Source organism: Epinephelus lanceolatus, chromosome 2, assembly GCF_041903045.1.
Source record: "Epinephelus lanceolatus isolate andai-2023 chromosome 2, ASM4190304v1, whole genome shotgun sequence".
NCBI classification, from domain to species: domain Eukaryota; kingdom Metazoa; phylum Chordata; class Actinopteri; order Perciformes; family Serranidae; genus Epinephelus; species Epinephelus lanceolatus.
The window spans coordinates 31,130,045-31,147,529 of record NC_135735.1 but is presented as its reverse complement, the minus strand read 5'-3'; the positions used below and the strand labels follow the sequence as shown (position 1 = coordinate 31,147,529).

Genomic DNA, 17,485 nt, shown 5'->3' with positions numbered 1-17,485 from the left:
GTGTTACCGTGGTAACCATTAGGCTGCATTCCGGTATGGTAGAGCAGAGGTGACACACACATGCCAGTAGGACACATTTAGATAAACTGGTCAAGGTCAGGATAAAACACCACAGTTCAATATTTCAGAACTTTTCAGTGCATAAAACCAAATCACAAAATGATGTCACTATCACGTATAGATATTTTGAAATATAATTATTGATGAAATTCAACGCTTTTTTGTCATAACACCAGCGCCTCCATAGATACTCCACAAAATGGACCTATATTGTAATAAGACATACTCAAAATTATAGTATTTTGAGGGAAATTATCGTACATCCGTCATAACTAAAATAACAATCCTACTGATGCGCAAATATAGTCACTCTAGTGTTTACTTTTTTGGTTTACATTTTTTCCATTTTCCTTGCTTCTGTTTTGAATCTCATTCTGCTCGACTTCCTGACGGGTCCTCCTAGCGCCTCATGAGGCGGGTACAGCTGACCATTCATCCAATCGTGCTCATTGTTGAGAGACAAACGTCACCCATATCTCACGCTAAGCAAAGTGCGATTGGCTGGAAACATGTCACATGGGAACAGATGCCTTCCGGGCTCACAAAAAAAACTCTGGCATACTGATTACAACCACACATTCATGAAATGGTCAAATTATTGTACATTTGGCCTTTTTTGGGATTATTGATCGTACATCGTACAGAGGGCCAAATTATTGTACAAATATAATAATTATTGTACACCTGGCAAAGCTGGTACACTAATACCAGTACTAATACCACTGATAAAACTAATCACTTAAAAAACAGAAACTTTTTTATTGACTGACACGGCTAGGTAATGAAATAAATAAAACGCTTAACTTGCTGTGGCTTCAAATGATACGTTACAGGTACGTCTTCAGGCATGTGTTAGAATCAAGCCAAGGAAGATGAGCTGACATCTATCATAACAAACTTTATAACATACAAAATGTGTCTGACAGTCTTAACTGAGATGAGATGTTTGCTGAATGGTTGAAAAAGATATGATTCAAGTGATCTACCCAAGTAACTCCAAGCCAGTCGAAAAACAACAATTCAGGCACTTCATTGACTGCCCAAAATATTTCAATATAATATTTCAGGTTTTGCCCTTATGTTAAAAAAGACAATATTCCTACTAATACTCCCATTTACATACAGCAGTGCATTCACTAATTAACGTCCCCTAACATGTTGTTTATCACATCAAAATATGGAAAAGTGGAAGGGTTGGAACAGCTTCTCATTTCACTTCTTTTTCATCAAGATAGACATGTTTTCCACTGGTGGCGGGCTTGTTCAACCATGCAAACGAAAGCCTCCCTCTTCCATTCCTTGGGCCACCTTCTTGAAAAGGTCAGCATTGCAATATTCCTGCATATTTAAAAACCTGTTGATATCCAAGTCTTCCATAATGTTTCTAAGTAGGTATGTTTCCCCTTCCACAAATGGAGGCTTTTCTTATGGGCATGCATCATACCCCAACGTTTGTGTACAAAGCACAGAGCTGACAGTAGACAGGCAAGAGGCCTATGGGCCCCATCCACGAGCCACATATTCCAAATGTCCAAAAAATGTTCCGAAATCCTGATAATAACGGCATAACCCGCATGTCTTAATCAGAAAATGCTACATTCGGAAGAAGGCCTAATTCAGAATATCCAAGTGGAATATGCTGTTTACATGACCCGTATCAAATTGAGAGTGTTGTCATACTCTGAATAATAGTGGAATATTTGTGCGCATGTAAACGTGCGTGTCAGGCGCCTTAGCCGGGCATCCAACATTAGTGGCAACACAATCAACACATAACTGTCAGTCTACTTGTGATATAAAATACACTAAATTATGCCAGCTACCAAAGACATACATACATACTCCATTTTATGAAAAAGTGACACATAAGTGTATTTTGGAAAGTCTTTGTTGCTTCTCTGCATGAATTTAAAAGAAATACTAACTAGAAGTTTTAAGAAAGACATATAGGATTTGCGACCAACACTACAGCCAAATAAAAGGGGTTTTTCATTTACCTTTCCGAGCCCAGGGGTATCTTTGATTTTGTTTGCTGCACGGAGCAGGCAGGGCGGGGCTGGGGGAGGGGCCATCAACAGGGCAGAGCTGAAATTGGTGGGGAACAGAGGGGGGTCACATGACGGTGACGATGATGTCACTGGGGCTGTGACTGCAGCGGTCTTCTGCTTCTTCTTCTTGGACGCTAAGTTCAACTTTTGTGCAGCTCTGAGAGAGGAAAGCAGAGACAAAGAGGAAAGGAGAGAAGCCAGTCCATCAGTCTGTTTTAATCTGTTAAAACTATACACTCCACTCTAAAACTGTAAAAACAACATCATAAGCACGAAGTAGTTTAAATAGAGAAATAAAAGGAGATGACGAAGGACATGAAGTTGGTACGTTTGCATGCACACATGGGTCTATAATTAAACGCAGTTTGCCACAGTACAACCATGGCAAATATGCTAATTGCAGAATAGAGCTCGATTACACATCCTTCATACACACACACACACACACACACACACACACACACACACACACATACATGCACACACTGGTGTTTACATAATAGCAACATCTGGATGGGGAGTGGTTAATTTGCTTCCTCACTGCTCAGTTCCCTGCTGCAGCATTCAGCTCAAAAGGAGCCACCAGAAATTATATTTTTATATAATCTGTCTATTCTGCACTCAGCTTCTCCTTATTCGCTCCCTCCTTTTAACTTCAACTTCTAAGCCTCACTTCTTCCTCCTCCTTTTCTCCTCGCTATCTCATTTCTTGCTTCAACACAGCAGGTTCTTCCTGTCTCCTCTCTCAGCACATCGGTACTTCACACCATCTTTGGTGTCAAAGTTTTTCTCCTCCCTTTTCTAACCCTCTGTCTCTCCCAGCAGAAACACCATGTATTCATACAGACTGCATTTTAATCTATATTAAAGGAATTTATATTGAAGGCGAGACAGTTAATACTAAGCACTAGTGGTGGAAAGAAACATTAACTCAAGTATTGTACTTAAAGGGATACTTTGCTGATTTTCAAGCAGCCTTGAATCATAAGTATGTGGGTAGTATGTGTAAATGATCTGTGGTAAACTTCCCTCCATCATACGAGCACCCAGATCTCCCTGCACATCTCTCAGCTCAAGATTTTGCTGGATCTTGGGCTGTTGCTCAAACTACAGATTGTATTTTCGCATTTCCATGTGCCCGCCAACACAGACACTAAGAGTACAGAAGCAGATCCAGAAAGAAACCTGCACCTCTCTCTCTGTCTCTCAAACTCAGACTTAACACTAAAACTAGGCAGTGCAGATCAAATATACACCAAGATTCTGTTATTTTATTGCCTGTTTCTCTTCAGAAACATATTTTAGTGCACTGTTTGGCTGTAATATGAGAGTTTGTGAACAAGATGGTGCCATACTGTTTCGTGTATTGTGAAAACATAGGCTGATCAAAAGGAAAAGCTAAGCCATGCTTATCAAATATAAGATTAAGTCACTGCATTGCCTTTTTTCTCATTTAAAATGTTTTCAGATTTTAGTTTACTGTTTAACTATAGTTCAAGATTGTTTGTTACTAGCTGGCCACATTGCTTCCTTTGGAAAAACGGCCAAACTGCATTATGTCACCAACCAGCAGCAGCATTTATTGGCCCAGTGCAGTGCATTACGTTCTGGTAGCTGTTGATTTTCTACCTCTTGCCACAGCCCTCTTCTCTGTTTTCTCTGGTCATGTAGCACCAATTTAAAAAGTATTTGGGTTGTCTACTGCATAGTCACCCTAGTTGAAGAAATACTTCTTTCGGGATAATGTTGTGATACTTGTACTTTATCTGAGTATTTCCATTTAATGCTACTTCATACATCCATTTGACTGCAGTTAAGTTGGAAATAATGTCTGTTTTACTCCACTACACTTATCTGACAATCATAATTACTGTTAAGGCAGTTCCCACCAGCACACCCAGTAAGAGCAGGCACCCCATGTACAAGGGCTGTATCCTTGCTACAGCAGCCGTGGGCTTGATTCCAACCCATGGCCCTTTGCTGAATGTCATCCCCCTCTCTCTTTCCCCCTTCATGCCATATCTGTCCTTTTAAATAAAGGCAAAAAGCCCCAAAATATCTTTAAAATAAGTTCAAGAGTTTACTTACAAAAACTTACAAGTTTATGACACAAAAAAAAAAAACATTTCCCGTTTAAACTTTGTATTTGTTTTTAATTATTGTTGGAAGCACAGGGAGGTAAAATTCTCCAATATCTCACTAAAAAAAGGAGAAGATCAAAAGATTAGAGAAAAGTAAAAAAAGATTTGTGTATCAGAGCATTTTTTCCATCCTCCATTAATCATCCCATGACCTCTCACACTCATCCTGTGACCCTTTGAGGGGCCTGACCCCTATGTTTGGAACCAATAGTCTAAACTAGCAAACTGTATATAAAGTAGTTAAAACTCGCTCCATCCTTTAACAGCTACTAGAGTAAAATGCTACTTAAGCGTTGATGCACTAATGAGACATTTTAGGTACATTTAATTGATAAAACTTCTGTAGTTTTCCCTAAGTCAAATTTCCAATGCGTGACCTATTTTTTTTTTGCACTGGGGTATTGGTACGTTTATTCAATCTGAGTACTTCCAACACTATCAAACACTACAGTCATCTCCCAGTGTGCCTTTCTCATATATAATATATAGATGGATAGGTAACTATGCATTCTTTTCATTTTGATAAAAGCATCAGTATAATACACAGTAACCCTGGCTGTGCAGAAAGACGGAGAAAGCTTAGGTGGAAATGATCTGCGGGGAAACCCAAGGACAGTTCATCTGCAGGCAGTAATTCACTTAACATGATGTATTCTCAATAATAAAAGACATATTCATACGTTTTGATATGTACTTTTCTGCTTTCTATGAAGCCCTGATTCAACCAGGCAGATTTTCCAACAAACTGAGTGACACACTGCAGCAGTATTAGCGATATGATGAAATAAAAGAGCTCTAAAACTGCTCTGGCAGGGATTCCTGCTCTGTTCTGCTTTAATCTATCTTCTCATATATTTCTATGATTATAAAAAGAGCAAGAGAGAGAGGGAGAAGACCTTGTGCCCTGACACACTCTCTGTCAAAGAGCCATATTCTCACACCATTGGCTTTCAATTAACTGCAGCAGGTTACAGAAATGAGAGTCAGCGAGAGGGGGGAGAGAGGGAGAGAGATAGAGGAGAGGGAGGGACAGTGAGAGAGGAGGGAGGGGAGGGGAAGAGAGATGTGGATTCAGTGACCCGCAGAACGACGAAGCGTTTCACCATTTGACTAGCTCTCCCAGGAGATTTGTGTGTGAATCTGTATGTGTGGGTGTGTGCTTGTGCCTGCGAATGTGTGTGTGTGAGTGCATATACTGTATGAAACAAAGCTCCACAAGGAGGCAGCTAATTGGTTTTTCTATTGTGAGCAAGCTGCGTTTATATATTGCAGCGAACGTGATCAAAAGCAATTACAGGTTTTCTTATTGTATCACTTGGATGCTCCAAACCTAAAATGAAGCATGAAGATACATGTGCAGTAGATTATATAAAACACATGCTCAGGTGTAAGGATTTACTGTATTTTAAAAATAATAATAGTCCAAACTGTGGCTTAATTTTCATTATAAACAGGCTCAAGAGGGATTTGACTTCTGTGCAGCATGGAAACAACAGGCTGATGCGACTGCGGCAGTGCTGATGCTTGCAGAACGAGACAAGACTGTGCTGGATTCATGCACAGCTACTCTGCTGCCGGAGATTCCCACTTGCTCTCTGGGCACGCATGTATTAGCTTTGTTTGTTTGTTTCTTTATGCTTTTGTAATACATCCCTTAAATCCATCAGCCACATCAATTTTGTAACATGCATCCACTGATATACACTAGCTATAACCCTCTTATTATGTTCTCTCACCCTGACTGGTTTAATCTATGGCACAATTCAAGCATGGCAGACACACACGCCACCTAATTGGTAGCGTTTAATGACAAGTGGCCAGGGATTTGGCCGAGTGGATCTATTTCAATCGAACCCCAAAGTGAAGGGCGCTTGTTTTCTATCCATCCACTCCATCTCTCTATCCATCAGCTCTTCCTCTGTCACCCCCATCCGTTAATTTGCCCCTCCACTTCCTCCATTACCTTCATTCTCAATCCTCACTCCACAATCACCCCCTTATCTTCCACTCTATTTTATCCCTCTCCCCACTCATTATTTTTATTCTTTCATCCTTTGCCTTCTCCTCTGCCCATATATCCACCCATCCATCCAACCATCCATTCAGCCTTCCTTACATGTATTGATCCCTTCATCCGTCCTTGCCTCTCTGCCCCTCGATCCCTTCATGTGTCTCTCTCTTGTTAGAAAGCACCCAGGTCACACACATTGTCTGGCTACTAACACACTATCGCTTTGTTTTCATCTTCCTTCCACACGACTGCAAACACTTTGACTTGACACTTACATACAAAGACTCACTTAAAATGTACACACACACACACACACACACAGCTGATTTATGACCAGTGTCTCTGGGCTGTGTTGTTGGCTCAGCAGCTAATTACATTCTATTTAACAGGACGTCAGTGGGGGCAGATATAGGCAGAGACAGAGAGCGATGGTGTGTGTGTGAGTGTACATGTGTGTCATGGAGGGTCAGCAAAACTAGCATGGACAGAGGACTGGCTTTACTGACATTATCTACTGACATGTACATATAGCCTTCAATTTACACATCCCCAGCTTCCTAATAAGACACAATCTTACATGCTATACTGTAACAAAAGCCTGAGCACTGAAGTGTTAATACATTGCTGTGCTTGACATGGAGTTATGATGGCTTAACACACATAACACACATTGGTCTGTGCGACTGTAGATAACTGAGCTGGCCACTAATCTCTCTGATCCATGTGAAAACAGTGATTCATTGCTGCTGCATGCCCTACACCCTCAGTCTGATGTGCTAAACTATTTCAAACAAAACTAATTAATATTTTCAGAAAGAAATGTTTGTGAACTGTCAGTATCTCAAAAATGTTGAATGGATAAAATGGTTAAACCCCTTCTTGTTGCCCTCCCCTTTGACATTAAAGGTCCAATGTGTAAGATTGAGGGGGACTTAGTGGTATGTAGAGGTAAGGATTGCAGATTGCAACCAGCTGAAACTTCTCCTGGTTAAAATTCCATCAGTGTTTATTGTTCAGGGGGTCTTTACCGGAAGCGGAGGTCTTTCCTTTCCAAAAACAAAAGCACCACGTGATTAAAACCGGTAAAAACACAGAATAAAGCTGTCTCACATTACCAAAAAAATCTGTATTTTTCCACTGCTCTTGTCACGGGCAGGCGGCTGCTTACTATCGAGGCCAACATGAAAACATATATGGCCCCATCTAGAGCCACTGGTGTGTCCTTTCAGGGCTACTGTAGAAACAATGCGGTGCAACGAGACCCGCTCCCTATGTAGATATAAACAGCTCATTCAAAGGCAATGAAAACACAATGATTTTTATTTTCAGGTGATTATATACCAAAGAAAACATACGTATTATATTGTATTCCATTTCTGCCAATACATTCCCGAAATCCAACACACTGGACCTTTAAATGACAGTTAGAAGATTTAAAAAACAGCACGACCACTCAAAGATCTAATGGGCTTCTTCTTCACTGTCAAAATAAAAAACACTTTCAATTACTGTTAAATGACACATGAGCAAAAACAACAACAAATGTGGTTGTGATGTGATCAGGCAGGTGATATTTAAATCATCAATCAACCATTATGAGTTGTGCCTAATGGTCAATTAACATTTGATGGAAGGAAGAGAGGGGCAGGAGGAGATAAACAGAGACAGAGAAAGAGATAGTATTCACCTGTCTCACAGCTATCCTCCACCCAAAATAACAACGCCTTCACAATTCACCAATTCACTTGGGACCTATTCATTTACTCTGCTACCTCCAGCAACACACACACACACACACACACACACACACACACACAGCCAAATCCCCAAAGATCCAATCCTCGGAGCATGCAGTAAAAAAAATTCCTTCACTGATAGAAACTCCCTTCCCCCCGTGAGGGAGAGCACACACACACACACACACACACACACGTAGGCATGTATAGCATGTCTCTATCCTCTAGCCCAGCGTCCCCAGAGGGTCACTACAGCACAGGGAAGACGGAGCGCTACCGTGTGAGTGTGACATATTCACAGACATATCGGTACTAATGAAAGATATTACTCTCATGCACATTAGCAGAGGTAAAGAAAAGGTCAATGTAGAGACGGAGAAATTGGCGGAAAAAAAGACGGGAGGGGAAGAACAAAAGCGAGAAGGAGAGGAGTGGAAGAAAGTAGAGAGCAAAAGAGAAAGCAATTACATGCAGACGAGAGAGAAGGGATAGAAAGAGGAGGATGTGGAGCAAAAGACGGATCAGGTGAGAGGAGATGTGGTGGACACAGGGATTTTGCTGTGTGCAGACAGTGAGCAAGAGGGAGATTGTGTGTGTGTGTGTGTGTGTGTGTGTAATAAGAACATCTGTATGCAGTCCACGTCTGAGAGTAAAGACCAAGACAGCCATGGGATTTACCAGCGCTGCATGGCTGGCTGCATCCAGCGACCATAAACACACATACAAATACACACACATACACACATTACCAGAGTCAAATATTACAGGTGACTGAGTGTACATTGTTGCCATTTGCCAATTAAATTGAAATCCGACTACACACACACACAAATTGATTGGAATCACAGACAAAATACGTGTGTGTATGTGAAGTTTTGAAAAGCAAATAAAACAAACACTGACACTCTAATTTCAAAAGGAAATTACATTTCTCTCACAGCGTTAAAGATCTAGAGAAATTATACAGGCTGAAACTGGAGAGACAGACTAACAGTCACACACACACACACACATCCACAGACAGTGACACCTGCACCATTAAACAAACCCTGTCCTTTCACTTAGGAGGTTAATGCTCATAAATCGGTCCAAAGACAGCTGGCTGTATGTTTGGAATGTCAACCAGATGTGTCTGTGTGTGTGTGTGTGTGTGTGTGTGTTTAATGTGGCAATGTGGCCTTGTTACCTGACAGTTCAGGGGGTCATGTAAAGAAAGCCAAAGAAAGAGTGTGTGCACATGTGTTTGTGCGGGTTCGCGTACAATTTACGAGTTGTGTCTGGTCACTGGTGCTTTGAAAGAATGACAGCACCGTGTCTGCAACGCTGAGGCACATCACTCATGTGTCACACACAGACAAACACACATTGAATTATTCTGAGGACGCACAAACACAGGGAAGGGGAGAGGAAAGCAGAGGAGGTGCTGAAGTGAAGGGGAAAACCATCGGTAAAATTTAAAATGTGATTTAAAGCAGCTCATTAGATACAACGTCTCAGCGATACTTCAGACACTGACATGCTCATAGACTTGTGTGACCTATGAATAATTTATTCATTCATTTTGAGCTTGCCATGTTTATTCATCAATAATTTACCCAGATTACCCGTGTCTTATTTATGTTGTGTCGCTCGGCATTTCTCTAGATTTGATTACACGGCTCATTGATGGCTGCTGAATGGATAGTTGATTTATAAATAAACACAACAAAAGATAAGTAAGTACACTCTTGAACAGTATATAATAGCATTTCATTATTATACCACTGTTATCTTACACAGTCTTATAATGTAGATGTTTGTATGCCTATTGTTTTATTCTTTATGCTCTATTAGACAACTTGAGAGACATTGGGGTAACAGTCAGAAGGTGGGGATATCTAAACCAAAGGATTAATCTTGCACATATGAACCGGTAAGGTGCGTCTCACACCCTTGTTTTTTACTGAAATTAACATGCCCGACATTCGCTGTAATACTGATTCTTTTTGTCGCTATAATGCTGCAAAGTCCTAAAAAAAACAATCCTTCTGGGATTAAACACAATAAAGGCACAGTGTTCAGATCAGTATTGTTTGATTCATATTTCCTGACCATTAATATTAGATATAATGAATAGAATAAAAGACTACCACGTTGCCGCTGTGTGGACAAATCCAATGCTATTTCATGAAGGCTGATACACGCTTTCTGACCTCATGGGAGCTATGGGGTATTACAAATGCGCGATGTTGAAGGGTTACAGCAGACAGCGCTAAAAATGAATGGATGGTGTCCACTCAGGTGCTCTTTGGGTGCACTCGGCCTTACAAAACCTTTTGGGTATGCTTGAATGGATGGCAGCCAATATATGATAGAACGTTTTCATAGAGATAACATTTACGGTCTTTGATTAGGGACCTATTCAATAATCACACAATTGTTATCCTCATCCATATCTTTAGTTTTGTATTAAGTATTTTCCGACCCATGGCTGTATGTGGACACCTCAGTGAAACAAATTGATCATCATGTTCTATAATAGTGCACCAGCTAGTGAGACTTTTGGCAACTGCAGACCAGATTGTACTGTGCATGTGTCGTACCCTAGGTATATGATGTGATATGATCTTGTGACTTTCCTCTTTTTAAACTCCTTGGGGGGGATCAGATAAAACAGGATGTCAGGTGATCCGCAAGCATCCACAGGGTGACATGCTCCAGATGTGTATAGCAAGTGCTGAATGTGGTGCTGTGATCTTACCTGGCGAAGAAGGAGGCAGCAGCAGAGGTGGTGGTTGGAGCCGTTGTGGTTGCAGCTGGCGTGTGGGAGGGAGAGTTTGTGTGTGATGTCGAAGTTGTGTGTGAAGGAGAGTGTGTGTTATAGCGGTTCAGGGCAGCCTCGGTCAAACCGTCTCTGGAGTCCTCGGAGATCATCTGGGAGATCTGACGAGAGACAGAGATTTGAAATGTTTACTCACCATAACTGATATGTTTTCTGTGTGTGTCTGTTTTGTTTTGTTATTACACTACTAGGCAGTGACTGTAATGTATATCAGGGGAACACATCCTCCCCAGAGTGACAACCTCAGGGGCTAAAAAAATGAAGCCAGCACTTAAGTGCCAAAAACTGTAGTTCTTTGAATGGCCACTTGAGGCTGACTGCAGAAGTGAGTCAATCCCCATAGGCCCCCATGTTAAAATGCCCAACTTTACAGTAGAAATAAACATGTTTACAGCCTGGTACACGTTAGTCTCTATAACTAATAATCCCATTCATGACCACTATACGCTGAATTTTTATATAACTCACCTGTTTACATTTTATGAAGGCTTAAATTTACACATAATGGGCTGCTTTGAGTGACAGGCTGTGCCTATGAGTAAAATCCACCCCTCGCTCCTACACAGCTTCACCCTTTCATCCAAACATGGTCACTTCTCTGCTCCAAAAACCAAGATATCAATGGTCAGAATGCCAAACTGGAGGCTTCAAAACAGGAGTCAACAAACCAATGGGTGACATACAGTAAGGTAGTAATTCCCCTTAATATTCAAATACACTCAAGATGCCACCCTCAAAATATTAATTAAAAAATAGAAACAGACAAGCAACAGGCAACCAAGTTCCCCTGTCCAAAATAATCATTAACACGTGTGATCACACAATTATAAACAAACTGAGCAAATTGGTATTATATTTACTACCAGCTCTAGTATTTTCATGTACTGCAGTTTTGTGTGTGGTTTTCTTGGTAAAAACAGGCGAATTTGTGAGTGCTAATCAATCTACCATCACTAATGTCAGCTATCATAGCTAAGTGCACTTAATTAGCTGTGCATTCACCCAGCAACCAACAATCAGCACATAAATCTGCAATAGAATCCCTATGGCCTTGTACACTTGTGCCTGAGCAAATGGCAAGTATGAGTGTTGGATCTTGAACCTTAATAAAGACATTACAGTTAGTTTAATAATCTCGTGAGCACCATTTTTTGTGTTTTATTAAGTCTGAGTAAAATGTCAATTATTTAAGACGCCCTGCATGTGTAACTTATGAAGACAGTAGTAGCTTTAATTCATTGCATATTCGTATAGTGTAATGTAGATGGAGTTAACACACATGTCAGATTTGTTCCCCCCAGTGCTGACTCCATGTGTTCCACTAGTTTGTGTGAGAGTGACTAAAGTGATGACTAGAAAGAAAGAACCTCAACCTCTAGCATTCTCACCCCTCCTCTTCCTCCTCTCTCCCACCCAGACAGATGTGATAAGAGTCTTTTCCCGGCTGACTTTGATCATGCTGACTCGATCTATGTCCATCATGACAAACACATACACACTTACACTGCTGCATTACACTACAGTATATCTCTGCCCTTGTCTTTTCCAGATGGTCAGATCAGAGACCGGGGTCATTTTGTTTCCTGTTTGAGAATCATTTATTCATGTGTTGTGATGGAGTTTTGGCTTCAGAAGTACTGAAATTTTAACAGCTTAGAAAATAACTTTCAAAAGACTCTCAAAACAAGTCAAATCCCCCTTTAATTATTTGATATTTCATTTTATTATCGGAAATAAATTCAACTTTTGGAGCGGAAATAATTATCTGTTAAGCGTCTAATACCCCTATCTTAGTTCACTCCTATCAAGGTAGGAGACTTGTTTTATTCATGTTTATTTCAAGTGTGTGTGTGTGTGTGTGTGTGTGTGTGTGTGTGTGTGTGTTTCTTGGCAGACAGACAGCAGATAAGCTCTCCAGTGATCACAGTGAACCAGCAGCAGAATGTTGTCTGGATCCCAGATAGACACAAACAAACAAACAAACAAACACACACACCCTCTCCCTTCAGTTTTTCTCGTTTAACCTGACGCCTCCTCCTTATCTTTCTCCCCTTACTCCTCCTCCTCCTCTTCCTCTCCCCACTTGTTTTTATCATTGCCTCTAACCTATTCAGTTTCATTCTCTCCATCCCATTGCTCTGCCATCTGAGGCTGTTCACATTTGTCCTTTATTATTAGATCATCCTTCAGGGCGTTTGTCCTTTATTAGATAGAGTTCAGGGAGAAGGACAGGGGAGACGAAGGGAGAGAACTTTGAACTTATAACATGGTAAAGAAATGAAATTTGCTCTGCCTGTTTGAGTTATTGTTTATATATACAATAACTTTAGCTTTGTATACATGCACCTATATAGCAAGGTTTTTTTAATATGTTTTGGCATCTTGCCTTTTGCCACAGCTGATAGCATAGATACAGACAGGAAATGTGGAGAAAGAAAGAGGGGTATGATATGATGTTCCCGGGCTAAGTTAACGTCGCAGTTATATGGTGTGTGCCATAACCACCAGGCCAGTGGTTCCCAACTGGTCCTGCCAAGGGGTCCCAATTTCTCCTTAGTTATTAATTAAAGGTACACACAGTTTAATACATTAAACATCATCAAGCTAGTTTGCCGTCTGTGTCAAGTAGCTGTCCATTCGCCACTCAGTCTACAGCAGGAAATGGCACTAAAAAATAAAAGCTTAGCACTCTACAGAGATTTGCATGTTGCACTGCCATGTTTCTACAGTAGCCCAGAATGGACAAACAAAACACTCAGTACGTTTACATGCACGCAGTAGTCGGGCTACGGTCATACTGTAGCTTGGCTAATCAGTCAAGTCAGACTTCTCATCTTGTTTGAGGATACATGCAGAAGAGAAAATCGACAAAAAAAAAACGAAGTACGTCTGACTCCGCCTTGATAGGCAGCGCTGTGTCCTTTTTAATATAGTGTGTATTGAACTAGTTCCAGTTGACCCGAAGAGGAAGCTAACGACAAATGAAGATGGCGGAGCAAGAATGTATTTTCCACGTCCGTCCCGAAGTGCATCTTCTGCTTCTCGGTTGCCATGATGTTTGTTTGTTTGTTTTTCCGGGAGTTACTGAACTGCTGCTACGTCATCTCCTTCTTCTTCCGGGTGAAGGCCCGCAAAAGAAAAAGTGGTGCATGCGCACGATGCCGGACTAAGTGGATGCATGCAGCAGTAGTTCGATTTTCAATCGAATTATCTAGGTGTGCTAGTCAAGCTAGGGATAGTCCAGTTTCAGTCAGACTAAGCTGTATACATGCGTTTAAAAGTCCTCTTTCAGTCGGACCAAGCCAATAATTTGATTTTCTCAAGCTGCATGTAAACGTTCTGACTGACACTCTAGATAGGGCCATTTGCTTTTTGCATTGTCACTCTAGTTAGCAGCCCCTTTGTGATGAGAGCATCGGAAAAATACTGATTTGTAACATGAAACTGTGTTATTCAGTGTTTTTAGCAGTTTTAATCACCTAGGTCCATTTATTTAGGATTATTTGGCTACCAGGAAAAACCTCCTGAACAATGAACACTGATGACATTCTAACCTGGAGGAGTTTCAGCCTACTGCAATCTGCAATCGTCACCGCTAGATGGCACTAAATCCCCCTAGATCTTACACACTGTTCCTTTAAAGCTACATGTAGAGTGCAGGACTTTAACACATGGATGTCCGTTACATTCAAGACCTTACCAAATGAGTTCACACAATGCTGATTAAGCCTATTGCTGCCAGGGAAAGCTCTCTGTACACTAGAGTGGTTGTGGCAGGTGTCAGTGGGGACTTTCTCGCGCGGGTGCACAGGAAGTACTGTGTCTACGTCAACCACCCAGAGCTAAAGGGAGGAGACATTCATTTATTTATTTGATATTTGTTTAATTTCTGTTGTCTTTGTCTGTTTGCACGATGCTGATATTTCTTCCGTTACATGTGTGATGACAATTTGGAATAAAGATCTTTAAAAAAAAAAGGAGGAAGGTGAGAGAGCATAGCGATGGGATGGCAGAAGGTAAGGTGGAAAATCACAAGACATGTTTAAAAAGTTTCTGGTGTGGATGCTTTAAAATTGGATTGGAAGGGTTAAATTAAAAACAAAAAAGACAGCGCTCATGGGGGCGGGGGAATGCAGCAAGCTAACCTGCATGTCCTGAGCGCATATCGACAGTGTTTTTGTAAAAAGTCTCACTGCCAGAGGGGGAGACAACAGTTCCAACAGAGCAGCTTTAAGGGTTTGTTGCTCATGTGTCCAGATTCATAAGATGCTTGAGACACACACAAAGGAATTTACACAAGACATCCAGCTGTTTTGTATGAGAGTGTGTGTTGCATTGGTTTGACACTGTGTGCGCAGATGTGTGGGCGTATGTGTGCGCGTGTGTGTGTGTAGGCGACCCATTCGTGAAATAGATATGGATTATTGATTATGGTTCTTTATGTGCTGCCAGCAGCCAGACAGCAGAGCACCTAAATCATTACCCCATGCTCTGATGAACTATAGCTTGTGTGAGACTAAATCTGCAAACATGTATGTCTATTGTGAGCATGTCTGTGTGTGTCTTTGTGTGTGCGTGTGTCTGCACTTCTCTGTACCTGTGTGTATGTGTGTGTAAATCAGCTCCACTGTACGTATATTTACTGCTGAGGGCTCCTGGGGTCCAAGCGCACAGCCCACTGCCTTGATAAATTACCTATTGTAAATGAGATGCCTCTATAGCTTATATACCATTCTCCCTGCATGCACCTACATGCATTTCAAATGCTCAGGCTTAGCTTGCTACTCCTGCATTATTAACGGAGTTGTGAACATATGGAATAAAGGTTCAGCGCGCTACATGGAATACCTGTGCATTTGTACTGGCTACTCCTTTGTCCTGATAAATGGGGAGAGGAAAACAACTAGCACAATGTGAGAGAAATGTCCCTATGGAGGGTTATTATAATGTGAGCTGAAAACTGGAGTAAAGGTGGTTGAATAATATGTGGCGATCAGCAGTTCAGGCCGCAGGGACCGGACAGGCATTATGTTTTATTCAGCTGCACCTCCCATTGTCACCAAAAAAGTGCAATAACCATATCCTCATTTATTTTTATACTATCATGAGACTCAAAAAGGTTTGCTGTGCTTCTCTGTGTCTAAAACTGCGGTGTGCTGATGGGTAATTATGCTTCATGCATCTCATTAAACCGGCTATTATAAGAGAGCTGTCAAATTAGTTCTGCATCTGAACTACTGCACATAGAAAATAGATGGATACCATGATCATTCCTGCATAGACCACATTCCTTTCTTTTCTACCATAAATTTTGTTATTGGAAACTGGCATTACTCAAATGGCAAGTACAAATCTGTGTTCCAACATTGTTTCCCACTTTTTTGGTATATTAAAAGCATGCTATGCAGGATTTGTTGCTTACTGTTTCTAAACACAACATTTAAACTTGGCCTTTCCTCCTCGACTCAACGAGAGCAGCAGTTATCAAGCGAGCTAATGAAAAGAGTGAGCGGTATTTACGAGTACAAAGCTTTGAACTGGAGAAGTAACACATTATTTTCTGATTGTTTCATACACATTCTAAGGCACAGATAAACACACCTACACCTCTGCACAACGCTGCAGGAAGGTGCTGCATTGCCAGATTTTGTGTAAATTCAGCGCATGTGCATGCTTGTGTGTGAGGCTCAACCTCACCCTCTATCAAACAGACACACAAACCTGAAGCTCGCATCCACGGAGCAGAGGAGAGAGATGGCTGGTTGCTTTGTTTTTAGAGAGTCTTGACCTCACTTTGCTTTTGGCTGGGGGCTACACACCACTGCCCAAAGGCTGCCACCAGGAAACGTCCCCAACAAACCAAAATAAGAAGGAAATAAGAAAATACAGGCAGAAGGCAGGTTCTCTGCAGATCCAGACACCCCCACTCACTGCTAGTAACTCCTAAGTGATGATTGAGAGGGATTACGTTTGTGTGAGTAAATGTATAACCCCCACAAGTTATCCCAAATTTTCAGGAAGAAACAGAGAAGATGCACACATATACAAAAAATGAAATAAAATAAAAAAATAATTAAGAAAGGAAGCACAATAAGAAGGATGCTCAAGGTGTGTATATGTCAAAGAATGGATGTATTGAGAATCAGTTGGGGTCCAGAGAGGTTAAAAATATTTACATGAGATGCCATTTTTGTAGAAATTGGTGCATGAACCACCTAAAGAGTATTTTACCTTTTCCAACAACAGAAAAGACATTAAATGATTTAGCCAGGATTAGGGCTGGGTATCAGTACTCGATTCCTTTTAAGCTATTGACCAAAATAATCCAATATCAAATAGTATTGAAACATCTCGAGTCAAACAACACCTGCACTGGATCCTTTGTGCGCTGAGGGTTTCATCCCAGACCGTCCTGACTCCACACCAGATCAGTAAAATTCTGGTGCTGCCATCTCCAGAGCTGCTGTCCTCCCAGTCAGTTCAATGTCTGCCTGGTTAGCATGAGCTAACACAGCAGCAGAGGCTAACATCCAACACTGAGCGGTTACTTGATCCCAACAAACTAAAACTGACACTGAAACAGCTCAATTCAAAATATACTGTATGCGTGGTAAAAGTTAGTTAAGCAAGTTGGTATTGTTTAGTTGGTGGTATTGGGTAGTTTGCTG

General features: G+C 41.1%; 1 protein-coding gene across 1 annotated transcript in view; it reads right to left on the bottom strand.

Annotated features, from left to right (window-relative positions):
- The window catches only part of kif26ba (kinesin family member 26Ba), a 126,615-nt gene that overhangs the window by 56,708 nt on the left and 52,422 nt on the right, over positions 1-17,485 (bottom strand). The window contains exons 4-5 of the mRNA XM_033622806.2: positions 10,737-10,918; positions 2,058-2,265 (exon numbers count right to left, since the gene is read on the bottom strand). Of these exons, the coding sequence (XP_033478697.2) occupies positions 2,058-2,265; positions 10,737-10,918 (390 nt within the window). The remainder of the gene's footprint in view (positions 1-2,057; positions 2,266-10,736; positions 10,919-17,485) is intronic.